Source organism: Mytilus californianus, unplaced genomic scaffold (assembly GCF_021869535.1).
Source record: "Mytilus californianus isolate M0D057914Y unplaced genomic scaffold, xbMytCali1.0.p SCAF_14, whole genome shotgun sequence".
Lineage (NCBI taxonomy): Eukaryota > Metazoa > Mollusca > Bivalvia > Mytilida > Mytilidae > Mytilus > Mytilus californianus.
In genome coordinates this window covers 1,110,568-1,132,690 of record NW_026262626.1, presented here as the reverse complement: position 1 = coordinate 1,132,690, position 22,123 = coordinate 1,110,568, and the positions used below count along the sequence as shown (strand labels likewise).

The 22,123-nt window shown below is 32.4% G+C and overlaps 1 protein-coding gene across 1 annotated transcript; it reads left to right on the top strand.

Moving 5' to 3' along the window:
* Positions 1-10,302: 10,302 nt before the first annotated feature.
* Positions 10,303-13,931, top strand: LOC127723984 (actin, clone 403-like). Its single transcript, XM_052230692.1, has 6 exons — positions 10,303-10,560; positions 11,039-11,195; positions 11,714-11,953; positions 12,148-12,286; positions 12,674-12,973; positions 13,399-13,931. Exons 2-6 carry the CDS (start codon positions 11,058-11,060, stop codon positions 13,722-13,724), a joined length of 1,143 nt encoding a protein of 380 aa, XP_052086652.1. The 5' UTR covers positions 10,303-10,560; positions 11,039-11,057; the 3' UTR covers positions 13,725-13,931.
* The last annotated feature ends 8,192 nt before the right edge of the window (positions 13,932-22,123 follow it).

The following is a 22,123-nucleotide window of genomic DNA, read 5'->3' as shown; positions in this document are numbered from 1 at the left end:
TATAAAGCAAACTTAGTGCTTAGATTTATATTGCGATTGGTTTGTGCAATTTGCATTATACATCCGGTTTGTAGAAACTGGGATTTGCAATAGGATTATAAAAAAAATGATGTACAATCCCAAGTAATAAATGAAATAGTCGAGCTTTAAAATGTATATTCAAATAGTAGCTGTATATACATTTTTCTATTCACACCTATCCAACATTGTTTTCAACCGACTTGTGGAAGAACGTACACACTATTACATATTTTTAATAAAGGTAGTTTAACTTCATCATTATCTTCTTCTATTCACAGTCAATTATTTCAATTCAAAAGCAAACAAAATTTCAGCAACAATCTTTTGGTGACCAGTCAGCGGTCTTAGGTTCACGTATTGCTTTTATTTTTTTAAAGACAGAAACTTGTTTTAATTTTAGTTCATTTATATGTTTTGGAGTTTAGTATGACGTCCATTTTTACTGAACTAGTACACATTTTTATTTAGGGGCCAGCTGAGGACCACCTCCTGGTGCGGGATTTTCTCGCTGCGTTGAAGACCCATTGGTGGCCTTCGGCTGTTACCTGCTCTTTGGTCGGGTTGTTGTCTCTTTGACATATTCCCCATTTCCATTATAAATTTTATATATATATATATAAAATTGAGAATGGAATTTTGTCGTAGAAGTTAGAATTAAAAAAGTACAGGTTCCTGCCCCGCTCGGGGAGGAAGTGAAGAAACAGATCTACTCTAAAATCGTTAGGTTGATTTTCTAGGCACTTTGTATATATATATATACAAGTCTAAATTGAAAACAACGTTCAAACCTATGATTGCGTTGGATACTCTTGAAAAACCGTTATTTTTATACGTGTGCATGCAAAACAAATTTCTTGGTAGAGGGGTCTAAATACAGCACAAACAACATTTTCCAAAAGACCAAAAAAAGTGGAAAAGTATATTTTAACAAAACGCATCTGACTAGCAGGTCGAACAACGGATGTTCTTAAACCCTGCTGACTGCCATGGCGATTGCCAAATAAACGGATCACCAGATGTAACAAATTGGATCTTAACTATTAATTTAATACCAAACAGAAAACAATAAACTTGCGGAAAAGATGGTATACCGCAAACAATAGGTGCAAACATTAGAACACCATATCCGGATTTCGACAATTAATGTCTCTTCAGTGATGTTAGGAATCGAAACGGTATTTGGAAAAGGTGCAAACATTAGTACACCATATCCGGTGATCCGTTTATTTGGCAATCGCCAATAGCAGTCAGCAGGGTTTAAGAACATCAGTTGTTCGACCTGTTAAAATATACTTTTTTACTTTTTTAAAGGTCTATTGGAAAATGTTGTTTGTCCTGTATTTAGACCCTTCTACCAAGAAATTTGTTTTGCATGCACATGTATAAAATATGCGGTTTTTATCCAACGCAATCATAGGTTTGAACGTTGTTTTCAATTTAGACTTGTTTATATTTTTTCGTTTGGGCTTGTATTATATTTGCCTTCGGGTTTATATGATCCGTTCATCCTATTTCAACTCTTCAAAATTCAAGAGATAGTAAATTTATGCCTTATTGAAGTTATTGCCCTATAATGAAGATTTTACCATATCTTTTTGTTTTTGCCTTTTATCTTGAAAACTATAATGATAGATATAAAATTTCAAGGCAAACAGGATCAACAAGACAAGATCTTAAAATAAGTAAATATTGCCAATATCGTCAGTTGACTCCTTACAGGAGTTATTGCCCTGAAATGATGATTATTTTTTTTTACTCTTTTTTGTGCTTTAAGCAAAAACTATAAAAGATAGAAAGAAATTGTAAACAGAAAAAATTATCAGTAATACAAGATCATCAAAAAACAGATTTTAGTCGTGAATTATATTCTAGCCTAAAATGTTGGATAGTGCCCCTTATGAAGTTTCTGTTGACATGTCAGTTATCCTTGTCCTCAATTTTAAAGGTTCAGTGACTTACTGAAATCAACATGAAAATTTTGAGATTATCGGTAATAGGTTGACTTTATATGGTCAATAGAGTCATTGAAAAGTGTACCTGCTCATCTAACAGGGGTGAATTGACCTTGAACTTATTTTCATGGTTCATTGATCAACATTAAGATTTCATTTTTGGGTCATTTTCTCATTTATAAATAATAAATCATACATTTGTATATTTGATCTCAGGTCTGTAAATTTAGTTTAAAGGAAAATCTATGATAGCTGTCAGGTGAGCAGAACAAATGTCAGGTTACCAAACATAACAATGTGTTCCTATGATAACAGGAGAATCAGGAGTGTCTGGCACGAAGGGAACACCTGGTTCTGATGGGTTTCCTGGTCTAAAAGGAGGACCTGGACTTGATGGATTACCAGGAGCAGGTGGCCCAAATGGACCCAACGGATATTTTGGAGTCCCTGGTGAACCTGGATTGTGTCCATTTTTGCCCCAACTGTTCAGGGTTGGACCTCTGCGGGCGTATCAAGCTGCGCTCAGCGAAGCAGTTTATTTTATCTCGCAATTACGCGATAGTTTTCTCGTAATTGCGAGATAGTTTTCTCGTCATTACGCGATAATTATCTCGTAATTACGCGATAATTATCTCGTAATTACGCGATAATTATCCCGTAATTACGAGATAAAAACTTCTTATCTCGTAATTACGCGATAGTTTTCTCGAAATTACGCGATAGTTTTCTCGTAATTACGCGATGATTATCTCGTAATTACGAGATAGTTTTCTCGATATTACGCGATAATTATCTCGTAATTACGCGATAGTTTTCTCGTAATTTCGCGATAATTATCTCGTAATTACGTGTTAAAAAATGATTATCTCGTAATTACGCGATAGTTTTCTCGTAATTACGAGATATTTATCTCGTAATTACGAAATAATTTTTTTTTGTGACCCTAATAGGCTTTCGTACTTAAGGGATTTTCTTCTTTTTAAACTGCAGTTAATATGATATAAGTCAAAATTCAACGAAGCTTTTACAGTTGCCCTAAATACCACCATCTGTAAATACGGATACGTTTGCTTTTCTTTGTTTAGATAATATTGTCAATATCAGGAGAAAATGATAACCATATTTGAAAAAAAGGGGTAGTGAAAGTTTTTTAATGCATAAACAAGGTATATACAGAACAAACATGTGTTTCGATGTCGAAAGACTTTTTAAGAACATTAAGAAGTTAAATCTCATTCAAAAATCGAATGAAAACTGTTTGCACCCGGCGCTTTTCAATCACAAATCCGGCTACTTTTTTTTTATGTTAGCACATTATTACAACCTATATTAGTTGTTTTATTACATATTACTGAAAATAAATATTGCGGAAGATTAAATACCCTTCCTAAGCAACTGCGATCACCACCGGTTTTAGACAGTACGTGTTCGTACATTCTAGTGTAGTGTTTTAAGACGTGTTGTTTGTTTGTCCTACTTTTTTCTTTTGGTCATGGTGTTAACTGTGTTTCATCGGCTATAGTTTGAGACTGCCTTCTTGCTACTACTGTCTTTCAACCAATGAAAAGGTAACCAGCTTGTTTAAAGATCAGTCAATTAAAGACAACAGGACTTAAAACTCAGATATCGATCAATGATATACATGTATAAATATTTTAGTTTAACATAACTGTTCATTTCAATCATATATATTCTTATTTTACATGTTTTATCGTTAATCAATATTAATTTGATATTTTCCATCAATGCGTGACAGATGATCTACTAAAATAGCACTCTGGTTTTCTGAATATCTTAATTAAGAATAGTAAGTGGCACATCTACCATAAAATGCATATGCAAATCCAAGTCCCAAGTTAACTCATCTACATGCTGTTTTTTAACATTCATAAATTCTTGATGAGATCTTCGCACCATCAGAAAAACAAAACGAACAAATTATAGCATGCAAAGCATTGGAAGGTGAAGAAAAACGATTTTCTTATTGTTTGGGTAAAACTTAGAGGTTTCTTTTTTATTTTTTTTTTTTGAAGAAAAAAAAATTACGTCCAACCAAGTATGTTGGCAAGCAATATATTTACGCGACTTTTGTGATTTGACAATTAAATATATAATACGGAAGCCATCTTGTTCTTTAATAGTATGAAAATAAAGTGAGAAAATGGTAAACAAATCGCTGCCAGGTCAATTACAAAGGGCTTAATGTAAAAAAAAAAAATAAAAAAATAAAAACAAATATCCTAGAAAATGAATTGGTTTTAGGTAACATAAAACTAATTAAAAAATGAAAAAATTCAACCGCAATTTTCATTTCTCACAATAATCGTCAAAATATATATCTTTTAAAATATATAACTTCATTTTAACCATATGTATTCTTATTGTGTATGTGTTATCTTTAATATGCAAATTTTCAATCAATGCGTGACAGATTATCTACTAAAATAGTTTTCTGAATACCTAAAATTAGAATATTATATGGCACATCATGGAAGTAATATTCAATATTACTTCCATGGGCACATCAACCATAAAATGTGAATGCAAAACCATGGCCAAGTAAACTTGGCATAAAATTGGTTCAAAGACATTATTTATATTTCAGTTTCTATTAAGGGACATTTATTTGTTTCATGTAGCTGTAGTAATTAACATCAATATCAAAACTAATATGGTTAGTCAGGACAGAGACATACAATACAATTTATATGTTTCTGGTCAGGTGTTGTCTTCTTTTACAAAACGCTATTTATGCTGATTGGTTGAATTTTTGGTGTGATACTTACATAGTAATCTCTTTCTTCATACTAATAAAAATAATTAATATATAATTATCTAGGATTGCTATTCTTCCTGCCGACAGTCGGTGGTTTTCTACGCGCACTTCGGCTTCTTCCACCAATAAAAACTGGTTGCCACAATAAATTCAATAGTGCTGAAGTAGTGTTGAACACCATCAATCAATCAATCATTGTTACACTCCTTATATTTTAATTATTTAGAATTTTCAGTAACAAAAATAGACTCAGTTAATGTTACTGCATCATGTCAATTTTTTACAAGAAATTTACGTATTTTGATAGGAGTTCCTACTTCGGACAAGCACAAAGAACATTTGCAGTGTCTAGTATATAATAGCATTTTTTTCCATAGACAATGCATGATACAGTAGAAGCAAGCAAGAATACAAATTTCTAAAAATAAATATTGAAATATCAGAGTTTCGCTCCCTCAATTCTCCTTAAAAGCATTTATTCCGCATGTTTTATATCCTTTAAACATATTTGCATTTTTCAAATTGGTGTTTCTTCAACCTTATATTGACAACATACATTTTCTTTAAACATAAAACAGCTAAAATGCTATCTTTTTGCAGTTGACGGTATTTTGGACAACTGTATGAGTTGTTATTATTGGCTGTTTAATTAGCAAGAAGCGTGATTGCAATAATTTAATGATGTCAAAAACTTCCTTAGTACAAAATGAAAAGTGTTATTTTGTTGTATAGTGAATAACAATTGATTCACAGACAATATTTTGGTTTTCACTCATTTTTATGATTTTCACAGGAATTTCTGAAAAACGGCGCTATTTATTAAAAGCACCTCATTAATATTTTAAACAGCGTTTGAGAAGTGACTTTTAACATCTGTTCTAAAAGTTTTTCATATTTCCATACATAACATTACTATTCAGAAGCCAGAATATGCAAAATTGTTGGCATCTTGTAAAATTAGAAATCGTCCGTCCTTGACCTTTTATCGTCATTTGTTAGAAACTGCACCGTACGAATATTTGACGACCGGGCAAAAAAGATAGTACAGATGGTATGCTTTCAAGTGGTATATGATTTAGTCGTATGTTAGGCGGGTGCTTATATTTCGAATTGGCTGTTGGTAGACGAAATAATTACGGGTGACATACCTGGGGAGGCCTGCTACGACAAAGGTAGGCGTGTTATACACCACTGTGTAGATAGATCAATTCAGATTTTCGGCATAACAAGTTTAAGTGGGGTTGACAACCGAGAAATCGAAATATAACGGAATTTCGCGACCGGGTGACATTTTTCAAAAATGCGAGTTAAGTACCTTGTGTAGGATTTTTTTTTCAGAGACAAGTGCCTGTGAGTGAGCCCCTAGAACAAGTTTTAGGTTCTATACTTTTATATTAATTTTATTTTCATTCAGAGTCAGTGTATTCATAGGAATTGAAATGTCGAAAAATATTCAACTCGTAAACTAACAACCCCGTTTATTATTGTATTAACGAATTATTATGTTGTTTTTTCGTGAAATTTTGAAAAGGTAATTTTACAAAAAATATTTTTAGTCACTATATAATTTTATTTGTCAATACTAATTATTGGAAAGATTTATGACTTAATCAATGGCAACACAATTTATCTTATTTAAAAAAAATAGCAAGTACCAAGAAAGAATAAAATATACTTTGCTACAAAGATACTCGTCCCCATTTTCAGTTTCTTTTTAGTGCAGTGTATGATATCAATGTTTTACGCAGGGGTCAACACCAAATGATATTCATTATATCTGAATCAATGAAGAAAAGATAAATCATTGTTCGTAATTAAGCTTTTATGAACAATGTATGCATTCACATGTAAAAAAGAGGAACATTCAATTTGATTCTCTATATAGACATTCAAGGTATCAAAGATGAAAATCTTTTCTGGTTTCAGATTATATACATTTTATTGCACAGCCCTTTTTAAATGACTTTAGTGTTATATAGATAATCATGATTATCACACTGGGTGTAAGAATTTAAAAAGATGATGACTAAAAACTGCGTTTCCATGGTTACCGAACAAACTGCTTCCATCATTTCATACCTCTAATGAAGACGTCAAAGACATATTTTGCTTGTGTTATTTACCAAGCTTTTACAAGATTTTTGTCAATAACCAGTTTCAACTATTATTTATACATGCTTATATTACTGGTTCTCGGTAACTGGTTATCGTAAAGGATATTACATAATCATGACAGAGGACTTTTACTAACACACAATGCTTAAAATTTTTAAAAGATCGTAACTACTAGGATTAAAATTAGTTTTCGAAAGGCTGCACAAACAGCAATGATATTTCATACATAATATCAAATAGAATACTTGTTTTTATTATTTGTATTGTCATTGCATATTTACATATACTGTTATAATTGTGCGTCTTTTGATAATGCTAACATTTGTTGCTATTGGAGATCATGCCTCTCGGGTACACGACGCATAATCCTATATTTAGATTGGTAGATTTCTAAGTCTGAGTACGATTTTTGTGCTCGAAACTTTTACGACCGCAATGCCTGGTCTTTGTCTGAAACACAGCATGTGCATACATAATGGTATAATATTTACAATATCAGACGAACACACAGGATAGGAAACATTTTCTTCCTTTGGTCACAAACTGGAAATCTATTCATTTACTTCTCGATGTTTACAGAGTTCCAAATGATGCTAAGATAAAGTTTTCATCCGTCATACACAGTTAAGCTAGAGATATGATTCAGATCTAAGACCTTGCGCATGATTTTGGATAATAATGATGTTATATTGAGTAATGCCGAAATTCGTTCTTCCCAAATAATTATTTACGTATTAAAGATTCCTTTATATTCAGATCGAAGCAAATACAATAGTAATGTATTTTATCGTTGGTTACATCTTGAATAGAAAAGCATTTTTCAGAACTATATACACCTATATATTCGCTAGTGTAACACCAGTCAATTTGTCTTAAAAGTTCAAATTAATCAAAACAACTGAAACCTTGATAAATTTTTAAAAAAAAGTTCAAATTTAAAAAAAAAAAAAAAAACGCCATACAAACTTTATGAAACTTGAAAGTATATGAGGAGAAAAAAAGTCGATGAATACGACTATCAACGTAATTCAAAGTTCTCTTTACTTGACGAGACCTGAAAACGTTATTGTCGTTTTTGGTAACAAAAGTAAATGTTTATTATAACAGACTCAAATAATGTTATTCAATATTTTACCATTTGGACGATTCGGATGTTACATATATTTTTACCATCCATCACTTTGTCGCTTTTCAGTTTCAGCTATAACAATTATCATATAAATTATTAATCATTATCATGAATCTAGATACTACACAATGTGACAATGTGATAGTGTTCTGTTACAAAATAATCATTATAAATTTAATTACAAAAAAAATTAAACAATCTGCGACAGAGGGACGAAACAAGAAACAGTAGAACAATATGTGACAGGGGACGATACAGCAGACAATAGAACAATCTGTAACAGGGGACGATACAACAGACAATAGAACAATCTGTGACAGTGGACGTTACCGCAGACAATAGAACAATATGTGACAGGGGATTATACAGCAGACGATAGAACAATATGTGACAGGGGACGATACAGCAGACTGCCGAATAATCTGTGACAGGGAACGATACAGCAGACGATAGAACGATCTGTGACAGGGGACGATACAGTAGACAATAGAACAATCTGTGACAGGGGACGATACAGCAGACGATAGAACAATCTGTGACAGGGGATGATACAGTAGACGATAAAACAATCTGTGACAGGGGACGATACAGTAGACAATAGAACAATCTGTGACAGGGGACGATACAGCAGACGATAGAACAATCTGTGACAGGGGATGATACAGCAGACGATAAAACAATCTGTGACAAGGGACGATACAGCAGACGATAAAACAATCTATGACAGGGGACGATACAGCAGACAATAGAACCATCTGTAACAAGGGACGATACGGCAGATAGAACAATCTGTGACAGGGGACGATACAGCAGACAATAGACCAATCTGTGACAGAAGAAGATACAGCAGGTAATATAATATTTGAGGATATATATTGTATTTCTAAACTTATAAACCAATTTATAATTATTCTGGCATATTTTGCTTTATCATCAAAATGTGATTTTGAGAATATATACAAACGATTGTTTCCACTGTTTCAATCGTAAATCTTATTTAAAGTTCTTCATGACAATGCATTCAAATTGCACAAGTCCTACCACCATGCAATTAGGTCACAAATATTGTTAACGTATTATCTTAATTGATAATCAGAGAAATTTTTATTCTATTCAATAAACATTCAAAAACACTGACATGTATGTAAAAGCAAAGTCTTCAATGAAATAGAGTGTGTTTCTTCTATTTCCTGCAAAGGAATGTCATAGGTTACTGTATACATGTATAAAACAAAGCCTGGAATAAAACACATGTATGTCCACGACAGGAATAAATATAAAACCTAGAAATATGAAGATGTGGTATGATTGCTAACGAGACAATTCTCCACCAGAGACCAAATGACGTAATAGTTAAGAACTGTACGTCACCGTACGGCCTTCAGCAATAAGCTAAACCACTACTACATAGTATATTAAAAGGTTCCGTAATAACATATGTAAAACAATAAAAACGAGAAAATTAACGGCATGACTTATGAACAAATTCAACGAAAAACGAAAAAACAAATAAGATATACAGCAACAAACGACAACCACTAAGGTTCCAATGGACGTATATTAGAATTTAACAGCTTTTAAATTTTGTCTGTTGCGAATCTTCGCGCCACAATTTTTATTAAGATTGATCGAATTGGGGTTATTATTTTAATTTTCCCCAAGTTTCTGTTGTTGTATTCCATGCATTCATTCGTTGATTGATTGACTGCTTGCTTGATTGATTGATTCAATTATTCATTCGTTCACTGCAAGTCAAAGAACACTTGCAATAACATTTAGTAGGGTTCGTACTTGGTCTGATGCAAGGCAAAATGTCTGTCCCTATCTAACATACATGTACCCTCTTGTTCTAGCGTCAACTTACTTTGCAGTCTACCTAGTTGATATATGCTTATTTGTTCTCTTCCTGAATAAGTGCAAGATATTGTCCACTGGACTTTGAGCAAACAACAATCAATTGACTGGCAAAACTGTAATTTTGCACGCAAATTTTTTTTAATGAGGTTTAACTATCAACTGCATGATTTCAAACTAACAGTAAACAGGAATGACTTTTCCATTGTTTTCCTACAGAATATCGGATTCCGAGCATAAACTCAAAGAGGTTTTTAAATAAAAAAGGATTACACTTTCAGTTTTTGATTATTTTTTTTCGGAATAAAAGTTCTTCCAAATTTCTTATATGTGGAAAATTGACAAATGTTGACAAAAGCACAAAAATGTAAATGCCATATTACTTAAAGAAAATAACTATATTGGGGATAAGACGTTTTTAAATGTAGATTTATTCATACGTATATTTACCTGTAATAACTAAAATTAGATTTAAGGTAAAAATGAATCAGTAAAGATAAAGTTTAAAATCAGAATGTGACTATTTAAATAAGGTTCAAGTATAGCCTTTTATGTCTAAAATGAAAGCAGTTTTCCATATATGGATACTCTTATAGTCAAAATTCAGAGAGATGACACAGGCAATATAGTATATATTGAGCAACCTGAAGATAGATTGACATATGTAAGATCTGAAGACTTAAAGATTTGTATAACTTAAAAAGAAGGAAAAGGTTTGTACAAGTACACCAAATTGCAATACATTTTTTCAACATGTCTTTTTTTCTTTTAGTTGAATTGAACATCTAATGTACCAGCTTTCGTTTAATTTGACTTTTTTCTTTGAAAAAAAAATCCGGCATTAATGTTAACGATTATCTAATTTTCTGTTTAATGTGTATTTGTGTATAGAATTGTATGTATCTTGGTTTCCTATCGAAGGTCGGTGGTTCTCTCAAGGCACTCCGGCTTCCTACACCAATGAAAACTTACCGTCATAAATAGCCTAAAGTGCTGACAGTGGCGTTAAATACCAAATCAATCAATCAATCAATGTATCTTTGTTTTGGCTTAGTATTTAGTAGTAAATGATAATGTACAACGCAATAGCAAAGTATCATAGTAATTTTACACAAATAATAAAAAAAATGAAAGATATCGAAATTTTCATTTACTTATAAATTCTTTTTACATGATATTTCTGTGTTCTAGGTACGTTATAATCGACACAATGCCATTCAACGTATATGATGATGAAATTGCAGCAGTTGTCATTGACAACGGATCAGGAATGGTGAAAGCAGGTTTTGCCGGAGATGATGCACCACGAGCAGTATTTCCTGCCATAACTGGTCGTCCTAGATATCAGGTGTGTTTTTATCTTTTCATTATTTTTAAGTTTTATTTGTTGCTTTTTTTATTGTCATGTATTAACTTTTTCGTTTAAAACCCGTCTATATCACCGTCAAATTTATAAAACCGATTTAAACTGTACTATTAGTGAAAAAAAAACCGTTTGGAAGGTAAACAATATATGATAGGTATAATACCTAAAAAAATATTGCAATTATAATTGGATATAATTATAAATACAAAATTATATATATCGGAGGAACATGTCTATTCAGTTATTTCTATTCTTCTTCTTGGCATAAACTTAGAGCGAAAACTCTCACCTCACTGCAAGGTCAAGACGTACCCCTTTCTTTGGTATTCATTTACATTTTTTTACTTTCAACACAATTGTACAAAAACGGAGATACAGCTCTGGTTGTCTATATTTGCAATGGTTCATGAAATTGTCTCATTAATTTTCCTGATTTTTTTATCAAAATGGTAGGACATGTATATATTTCACATGAACTTATTTTATTTTTCCTTCTATAGTCGGTGATGGTTGGAATGGGAAATAAAGACAGTTACGTTGGAGATGAAGCACAGAGTAAACGTGGAATGTTAACATTAAAGTATCCCATAGAACATGGAATAGTTACAAATTGGGACGATATGGAGAAAATATGGCATCATACATTTTATAATGAACTCAGAGTGGCTCCAGAGGAACACCCTGTTATGTTGACAGAGGCACCTCTTAATCCTAAAGCTAACAGGGAACGTATGACTCAGGTAAAACATTATAATTATCGTTGTGTAATTATAGATGCATTTTAGGATTAAATCATCTGCTGAATTTTAAAATACGTAAAAAGAAGTAGTAACATCGTTTTTCATAAATTTTTCAAGTTAAAAAAGGAACAGTCGGATACGAAAGCTTACAATTGATATAGACTTTCTTGTACAACTATTAATATATTTTTTAGATTATGTTTGAGACATTTAATAGCCCGGCTTTCTATGTGAACATCCAGGCTGTCTTGTCCCTGTACGGCGCTGGAAGAACAACTGGAATTGTCCTAGATGCTGGTGATGGCGTGTCTCATGTAGTGCCAATCTATGAAGGTATGTATTGCCGCGGATATATTGGGCAAACAATAAGAGGTATTTATCGTTTATATGTTGTGATGTTACAATTTGTAATAGATGATAATACCAGTTATTTTAAATGCTTATTGCCTATGATTTAAAAATCAGTAAAAGAACAGTGCTTTTCAATATTCAATATACACACGATCTATTGTTTGCATATGGATGTTACATTTTAGTTTTTCTTCCAAATGACATAAGAATTATTTCTTCAAGGAGAAGAATTATATAAGTATTCTTTTAAACAACGAAATGTTGCGTTCACAATTTAGTTTATGGATTTTCTGTAATGTTAATCTATCTATTAGTAATGATATGTTCTTTTATTTTTTTACATAACAAAAATGTCATATTTTTTTTTAGGATACGCACTTCCACATGCCATCAAACGACTTGATCTCGCTGGGCGAGATTTAACAGCATATTTACAACGTATTCTTCACGAAAGAGGTTATAATTTCGTCACCACAGCTGAGAGCGAGGTTGTAAGAGATATTAAAGAGAAAATGTGCTATACCGCACTTGATTTTGAACAGGAATTGGATACTTCTTCTAAATCAACTGCGATTGAAAAATCGTATGAACTACCAGATGGAACCCTTATTACCATTGGGAATGAACGTTTTCGTTGTCCAGAAGTAATGTTTCAACCATCATTCACTGGTAAGTTCCTCAACTTGACACCGGCCATTGCTTTATATTTAAAAGATATAAATCATATATATTATGATTGCGATCAATATGATTTTTACTTGCGTCTCGTAGACTTAATGACCTGAGAACAAACTTAGAATATACCTTTATTTTAAATTTGACAAGGAAATTAAAAGATACTATCGCGTAGTACTATGGAGAACGAATTTAAGATCATGATATCAATATTTGAATCCGTCCTACTGCAGAGTAAATATTATAATTGGATTTCGGTAATCGGAAATCCCTGGCTGTCAATTTTCTACGTGTAGGTTATGAAGGCAACGTGTAATTTTTAATTTTAAAAGCATGCAGACAGAGACTCATGCAAAATGAGTTATCTGTAACAGTTCTTTTTAATTATTATTATTAAAAAGTTAACTTTTCTATTGCAGGAATGGAGTCTTGTGGAATCCATGAAATGATACACAATTCAATCATGATGTCTGACATTGACATTAGAAAAGATTTATACAACAACGTTGTCTTGTCAGGAGGGTCCACTATGTTTCCAGGGATTGCTGATCGTTTAAAGAAAGAAATGGACGCCATTGTTCCAAGTTCAATGAAAACAAGAATCATTGCTGCACCAGAACGAAAGTATTCAGTGTGGATTGGAGGTTCCATACTTGGTTCATTATCCACGTTTCAACAGATGTGGATATCAAAGATGGAATACGATGAATGTGGACCAAGTATTGTGCACAGGAAATGCTTTTAAATACATTTTCAGCTTGACATGCATAATAACTTTACGGGTGCTGCCACCATAGATGTGTCTTTCGTTACATTTGTAACTCGATAAACAAACCAGTGTCATTTGATATTATTTATATAGTTTAACATAATTTTTTATTGAGATTTGTCAAATTAAGCCATGATTCATTATGTATTATCATTTTATGTTGTTAAGTTTTTTAGATATAATAAACAAACATGTACTAAGAAGTTATTTTAATGTTTTATCCTGGAACATCTCCCAACGAATGTGTATCTATGAGTTTGCAATGTTTTGTTTTTTGTCTTTTATATTTTGTTGTTACCGAGGATCATACTTGTATCGTGTTAAATGATTTATCATATTATGGTTTCTGAGTATTGAAAAACCGTGGGGTTTCATTTGGTGTGTAATAACTTAATTATACCTTTATGGCATTTTATCAAGGTCATTTGGATAATTATTTTTTCAACTATAACTTTGATAACATTTATACATTTACGTGAATTGCTTTAAAACTATAAAAAGATTTAAACAAGAATATAGGTCCATTGGACACCGTGTCCCGCTCACACTCACTTTTCAATGTTCTGTGATCCTGGAAATTTGGTTCAGAATCCTAATTAGGCATAGATTTGAAAAAGGTCACACCATAGTAAATATGTGTACCACGTTTAAAAGTTGATGTGACCTCAAATTCATGGTTAACCACTTTAACCTGATACAGGACAAACTAACGGACTTATGGACTCGCAGACTGGAAAACAAAATGTCCCATGCAGTCGTAGGCGGGTCAATAAAAAAAAATAAGACAAGAATTGCTAAAACAAATTTGATCAAATTAACATTCACCAAGCTTTAATACCAACACCAAGCTAGCTGGTTGTTTTTATCGTACACTTACAGTCTCATTGAAATATACCAGACATATTTTATTCGCATTACAACGCATTAAGAGATACAATACTTCTTCAACAGTATGTTCAACCAAATTTCTGTTAGCTTTTGACAGAGCTCAAAAAAGGGAAGAAGATACAAAGAGGGAAATAAAAAAATCATAAATCGAAGAAAACACAACGAAAAGATAAACAACAGTAACAAAAACACGACTCAAAATATTTGAGCACCATTTACCAATCAAAAACCGGGGGTAGTAGGTTGAGGGGTTGGGGGTTCAGGTTTTCAGGTTAGGTGCTAGATTTGTTCTTGCAAAACCGTCACGCATACTTTTAGAAAATTTGCAATGAGCGATCATTACTTCTGGAATAAACTACCAATACGTATGGCTTCTCGAACGTGAGCCGAACATTTGCACTACGTATTTGATCTACATTTTTATGTTCATAAAACCATAAAACTCGTTAAAGTTAAAATCATTTATCTAAACATCTTTCATGCAAAATCAAAGACAGAAAATGTTTGCTTTTGTGGGGTTAACACATTTTTGATATCTTATCTAGGCACTAAACTAAAAATTGTATTGCAGTGCATAAGCAAGATTCCAGACAAACTTGTCAATTATAACTTCTTTTACACAATATTGTTATAGAGCTTTCAATGGATCCATGACCATATTCCGTCATCGAGAAGCGTCTTTCAACAGAACAAAACCGTGCAATATAAACAAATTAAACAAGAAGGTACTTTTCTACATAATCAACAGTACACAGAAATTATCTTTAAAATGATAAAAAATCAGGGAGCCTATAAGTATTTCTGCTCATTTATATGCCCAAGTTTGAATACCACTGTAGTATACAAAGCAAGTTCGTTGAACAAATGAAACTAATAAATCAACACATTTACAGCTGTTATCCTAATGCTAGTAAGTTAAAGGTTTGGTTTGCTTGCTTGCTTTGTTTGTATTAAAGTTTGCTCAATCATTGTAATTAAGATTGACATCTGAAAACAATATATGTAGCCGGAGTAAAACCTGTATATAGGTAAATTTGATTATTTGATAATGTCCAATCAAATTTAAATATAATGTATACAAGTTTAACTCCGCCTTTTTATATTGTATTCAGATGTCAATCTTAATTACAATGCTTGAGCAAACATTATTACAAACAAAGCAAGCAAGCAAACCAAACCTTTAACTTGCTAGCATTAGGATAACAGCTGTAAAAATTTAGTAACAAAGAGGACTTATATTCAAATCAAAAACAAACTTACACCGTTTTTTTCAACAACAATCATATATGAAGTAAATAATGAATGGAATTTTATAGTATTTGAACAAGAGGTTAAATTTGCAAGCACAGAAAATGCTAAATAGTTATCAAAGGTACCAGGATAATAATTTAATACGCCAGACGCGCGTTTCGTCTACATAAGGCTCATCAGTGACGCTCAGATCAAAATAGTTAATAAGCCAAACAAGTACAAAGTTGAAGAGCATTGAGGGCCCAAAATTCCAAAAAGTTGTGCCAAATACGGCTAAGGTAATCTATTCCTGAGATAAGAAAATCCTTAGTATTTCGAAAAATTCATACTTTTGTAAACAGGAAATGTATAAAATGACTACATAATTGATATTCATGTCAACACCGAAGTGCTGACTACTGGGCTGGTGATATCCTCGGGGACGAAACGTCCACCAGCAGTGTCATCGACCCAGTGGTGTAAATAGTTATCAAAGGTACCAGGATAATAATTTAATACGCCAGACGCGCGTTTCGTCTACATAAGACTCATCAGTGACGCTCAGATCAAAATAGTTAATAAGCCAAACAAGTACAAAGTTGAAGAGCATTGAGGGCCCAAAATTCCAAAAAGTTCTGCCAAATACGGCTAAGGTAATCTATGCCTGGGATAAAAAAATCCTTAGTATTTCGAAAATGTAGTGATAGTCATCACCAAGTTTATCACATTATATCACATTTGAGCTGAGTTCTTTCAATGTTCCGTCTTCAATAGACAATATTCGATTCGGTGTCCTGAATAGTATTCTTGCAGACAGAACTAAACAGAAAATATATTGTATGGAAGATGAAAAAAAAGGACAAATAAGGACAGCGCGTGGAAAGTTGACCTGCATAGAACGCCCTTAGAGGTTTTTACGTTCATGTATCATTTCAATCTAGAAAAAATAAAAAATAACCGTTCAAATTTGTTTTTTATATATTTCTTTCGTTTCGTTTAGTTTAGTAAATATGAAAAATCTGTTACAATGAATACTAATGTACATACACATAATCATGGTTTTTTTCTGAAAGTTTGAGAGACATTTTTATCACTCATTTCTAGAAAAATATTGCATCATGTGGAACTTATACGACCAGGCAAAAATGTAACTCTTATACATACTCCCTACGACAAAAACATCAGTGCAATGGAGTCAAGTCGCGCAAATATTAGCTGCAGATAAGTAGTTCTTTACTTAAGTTGACAGTTTGGTTTTCAGATTTAGTAGTATTCAGTAAAATGTCGCATCTCTCTTGTTTTGATAGGTCATAATTTTTTTTATTGTAATGATTATGTTTTGAACAGATATATCATGTTAAGGAGGGGTATTTGCGAAAAATACCAGTCGAGAGAATGTTAAATTTCGCAAGCCGTAAGGCGAGGGAAATTCATTCTCAAGACTGGTATTTTTCGCAAATACCCCTCAAGAACATGCTATATCTGTTTAATTACACCGAATGTTAACGTTCAAAAACGCATTGATGATCGTGACGTTACAAGCGTCCAGTCGGGAAGAGTATTGTTTGGCAAATACCATGGCAGAGAGGGTAAAAAAGGCATATCCTTTTTGCATTTACCCCGGCGGCGTTAAAAAATGAACGATATTCATTTGATAACAGTAAATTGGTGAAAAATACACTGGCTATCAACCAATCAAAACCCAGGATTCTTACATAAGGTGTAATTATTAATAATACCGAATCATTTACCTTTAATTAGAGCATTTGCATTATTCACGTATTTGCTGGCGTATCCGTATCGACGTATCGTATAACACGTATACAAGGAAAGGATAAATTAAGTCAAGTTGTTCCCGATGAAGATATTTTACAAAGCATTTAATTTTAATTTAGTTTTAATTCAGATCGGGGCTAAATCATTATTTTATACAAATCTTCCCGATACGTATACGTCGATCTGTGCACGTATCCTGATACGTGAATATTGCAAATGCTCTATTTGTTTGTCATCGGCTATCGATAACAATGATTTTACGCTCACTCCGTCTGTCAGAGGCCTTCAAGTGGGGATTTAAATAATCACTTGTTTCACATTTCGATACATAAAATTTAACTTTCTTTCAACAAAATTTAAAAGGAATTTGTTTTAAACATTCTTTTTATCATCACACCATACAGTTTCACTTGAAATAACAATAAATGCGCAGAGCTAATACCATTAAATTATAGAAAAATATATTAAATGTAAAACATGTCGATTTTTATTTTGTACCATAAATGTAAACACAAATGATAAGATAAGATAAGATAAGATAATTTTATTGGTTTAAAATCCAAAATTATAGGATTGTTACCAAGACAATACATAAACATACAAACAAAATCTGACCACATTATAAACATTATATATATATAACTGTATATCCCCTCCATTATTAAAAGAAAATATTGTTAAAATAATAAATGAATGTATATAATCTCTGCTGAGGAGGTGGTACCACAAAGTTATTAAGTACTCAATAAAGCATTTCTAGAATTATACATGGTGCTTATGAATTTTACAATAATTTTAATTATATCAGTCTCACCACAGGTATACAAAAATTTAAAAAAAGGGGGATGGGGGCTAGGGTTAGGGGGCAAACCAAACAACGTAGGACAGGTAAAATGTCTGTGCATTAACCATATATGAAGCTCCATAAATCCCCTCCCCACACACACACACACACTTAAATTCACCTCTGGAAATGTCCCAACCTGCTTTAACTGCAGCAGTTGGAACACAACAATCTACTTAAGAATTGTCCTTACATTTTTTTTTAATCTATCTATTCATTGAATAATGTGTTCGTAATATCTTGGTAGTAGAATAAATAACCAAAAACCTCATACTATACAGATTAATTGTAACACATAGGTAAAGAACGTGCGGTATGATAAATAATTTGATTATCGATTGTCGGTGAAGAATGTCAAAATATTCAATGTTAAACGCCTGTAGTATTTTTTTTTCGAGTTACTTGTTTTCAGGCGTTGAGAATCCTTTGGTGACCCCGTACGTTTAAATGTCCCTTGTAAAAAGTTACCTGATCTGATCCATTCAACTGGAGAATTGAGCGCGCCAACGAATGGTCTCGTCTACACTGTTATGAATTTGATTCTGTATACAGTGGCAGTGTTTGATATAATAACAACATATTGGAAATGAAAGAGTATATCCGAATAAAATTCAAAATTGTGTACGTTAATACAAGACTGACAGTTGTAATGTTAATGAAAACAAAACCATTCTAGATTTGTTTGTTTAAAAAAAACAAACAGAAACAACCTGCAGTGAAATAATATGTCAACCAGTAGAACAGTTACCCCATTGAATTAGTATATGATATGTGATTAGTTAATTGACCGTTGCTTGCTTAACGTCCAGTTCTAAACATTTTGTTCGTATGCAGGACGACAACAAATTTAAAATGTTTTGATTTGAGCGCCACTGATAGGTCTGATGTTGACGATACGCGTTTTTGATGTACAAATTTATAAACATAGTATCTTTGATGAGCTTAGAATAACATATTGTCTCTAAAGAGTGGATCGAACTCAAAGAAGGGGAGTATATTAGCAAAAAGGGTCATGGTTGAAAGAGAATTTTATCTTGCAGAATGCTACCAGCCCTCAAAGAGTTGTTGCAATCGTTATTTACCGTATCTAAGAGTGTGAACTCTCCCTACTCAAGGCATCAGATTTATCGTCCCTTTTTTGTTTGGATTTCTTCGTTCTTGTTTATGTATTTATACCACCCGCTCAGCCAAACGGACGCCTCTCATTTTATGTAGTATGGAATTTACCGCCTGATCTGTGCAATCCGGATGACCATATTTCCATACTCTGGAGTCAAATGGTATACAAAGACATCAGTCTATTGTTGAAATTTGTAAGTTAATTCCTAGATGTCTTTGGGGTGCTGTCTCATTGACGTATACTCAATATATCCTTATTTATATGTTATGTTTTATTTTTACTAGAACACACCCACGACATCGCGAGTCCGTGACTGGATCAAAGTACCTACGTTTTATTTTTAGCCTGGATTTTAAGTATTCGTATTGTCATCTGATAAAGTCATGCTGATTATAAGGTGCACAGTTTTCTCTGCTTTCAAAATCTTTCTGATTGAACCCGTTCTGGTTTTTTTTACTACAACCGGAAACTACATGTGACAATGATTGAATTTAGAATTGTCAATCCCTGTATGATGACAAAGTTCGGGTTTGATTATGACCCGTGTATATAGCAAATCCCTAATGCACCGTTTGGTGGTGTGCCTGACAGAGGCGGAACATATACGGTATAGATTAGGTAACAGCTAGGTAACAGGTGACATACATTGTATACTGTTGGTATTGATATCGAATTCGACCCGGAACATGTTAATTATTGAATCACTATTGGTAATATTAATTATGTGGAAAACAAAAGGGCTTGGAATGGAGTAATTTTTAGTCAACACCATTGTCCTATATTAGTTATATATAAAGTTGAATTCTTTATTCGTCGTTTTTACGTCATGCCGGCTAACAAATTGGACCTCGTTATTTTAGTAGTATAGATACTAATTTATTATAGCTATTGTTTTTTGTTTATATATATTTGTATATTATTTATGTATTATCGCACCTCGGATAAATTATGATTTTATGATTGGTATTAACGCCGTCACATGGTGACCCCTACGGATCAGTATGGGGTCAAGTCCGGAGCTTATGATTTTGAGAATGTATAAAAATGTAACTTAATAAGTTAAGCAATATCAAATTTAATGACGATATTTTATTTTGTAATGAACAACAGTGAAAATGAGATAACTGCGCTCTACAGTGTACATGCCAAAAAAGAGATGTAATGCGCCTTCTTTTATGTGTGTATGTGTGCATGTCGTTGGGATGCTGTCATTGACAGATATTCCAAACACTTTCTTTTAATTAATAAGTATATATTAAATAGATGAACGCATCCCAACTCACTGAAAAATATCATCTCTATACTTTAACTTCTCAAGAAAAGTTTTAAAAAGATAACAATTCAAAGTTCAACCTGTGGAACCTTTTGTGTTTTTAAAAGTAGAAATTTGGAGTTTTTGCATTTCAAGATTTTAAAAAGTAAAAATTTTGGGTTTAAGAACAATTTCAAGTTTCAAAAAGTTAATTCCGATTTAAATAAAAAAATTAAGATTTTAAATGTCGGAATTTCAACTTTGAAAAAAGTTCCGTGTTTATTTTATTTTCATAATGTCCCCAAATCGCAGAATAATCTATTGCGTCGTATTCATTTGAACTTCCGGTGCGTATTTTACTTAAATATGTTTAAGAAGTTTCAAAATATATACATAAGTTAAACATGTCGAAACTAAATGGCCATTTCAGGCATAATTTTTGGTCAAAAAATATATATATAACCCCAAAAGACATTTTACGAACATTAAAGGGGCATTAGCTACGAGATATAGAAATAAACAAAATACGATTTTTTTGTTCAATCATTAATAAAAGTGAAATAGTGATATAATTCGCTTTTAGCAGCCAGTTTGGTTCAGTTTGGTCAAAATAAGCAAAGAAACAACTCTAATGAATTATATGGGTTATATGACCGTCGGAAGTCTTCGGAGGTCAGCTCGATGGTTACAAATGTAATTACATGGCGTCTAGCATTTTTTTTAGTTGTAATCTCTGTCCTGCCTTTTTATTTTTCACTCTATTCGGTCCTGCCTTTTTTTTTAGTCTATCCATTTTTGGGCGAGTCGTTCGGAGAGAAGTTATCAGCTAGCGCGGAACCAATAACATTCAGTTTTGAATCAGGTTCCTTACCTGGAAGAAGAAGAAGAATCTAGAAAAAGCACTTCGTACGCATGCACGAAAGTTATTTTCGAATAAAAACAAATCTTGACATATAGTTTCTTTTATGTGTATTACTTAATTTAATACTTGTGTTCCATTACCTTTGTGCATTTTTCGCAGTTCATGTATACTGTTCACGTTGATTTAGTTTTTATCATGTTTATAGTTACTCGGTTCTGAAGGAAATTTTCCAAATATGGAATTAGGATCTTCAATATCCGTAGTCTGGAAACTTTTACCCAAAAACAGAATGTAACAAATATGAATAAGTAATGATTTACTGACTAGTTAGCTTTGTTTACATAACATACGATTTTTCCAATCAGAGTTAAAAATAGATTACAGGTAAGATGAAATTGTGAAT

Excerpts from the sequence above, each read along its gene's own strand:
- LOC127723984 (XM_052230692.1), top strand. The coding sequence starts at position 11,058 with ATGCCATTCAACGTATATGATGATGAAATTGCAGCAGTTGTCATTGAC. Across the intron at positions 12,287-12,673 it reads TGTAGTGCCAATCTATGAAG|GATACGCACTTCCACATGCC; the intron begins GTATGTATTGCC and ends ATTTTTTTTTAG. Across the intron at positions 12,974-13,398 it reads GTTTCAACCATCATTCACTG|GAATGGAGTCTTGTGGAATC; the intron begins GTAAGTTCCTCA and ends TTTCTATTGCAG.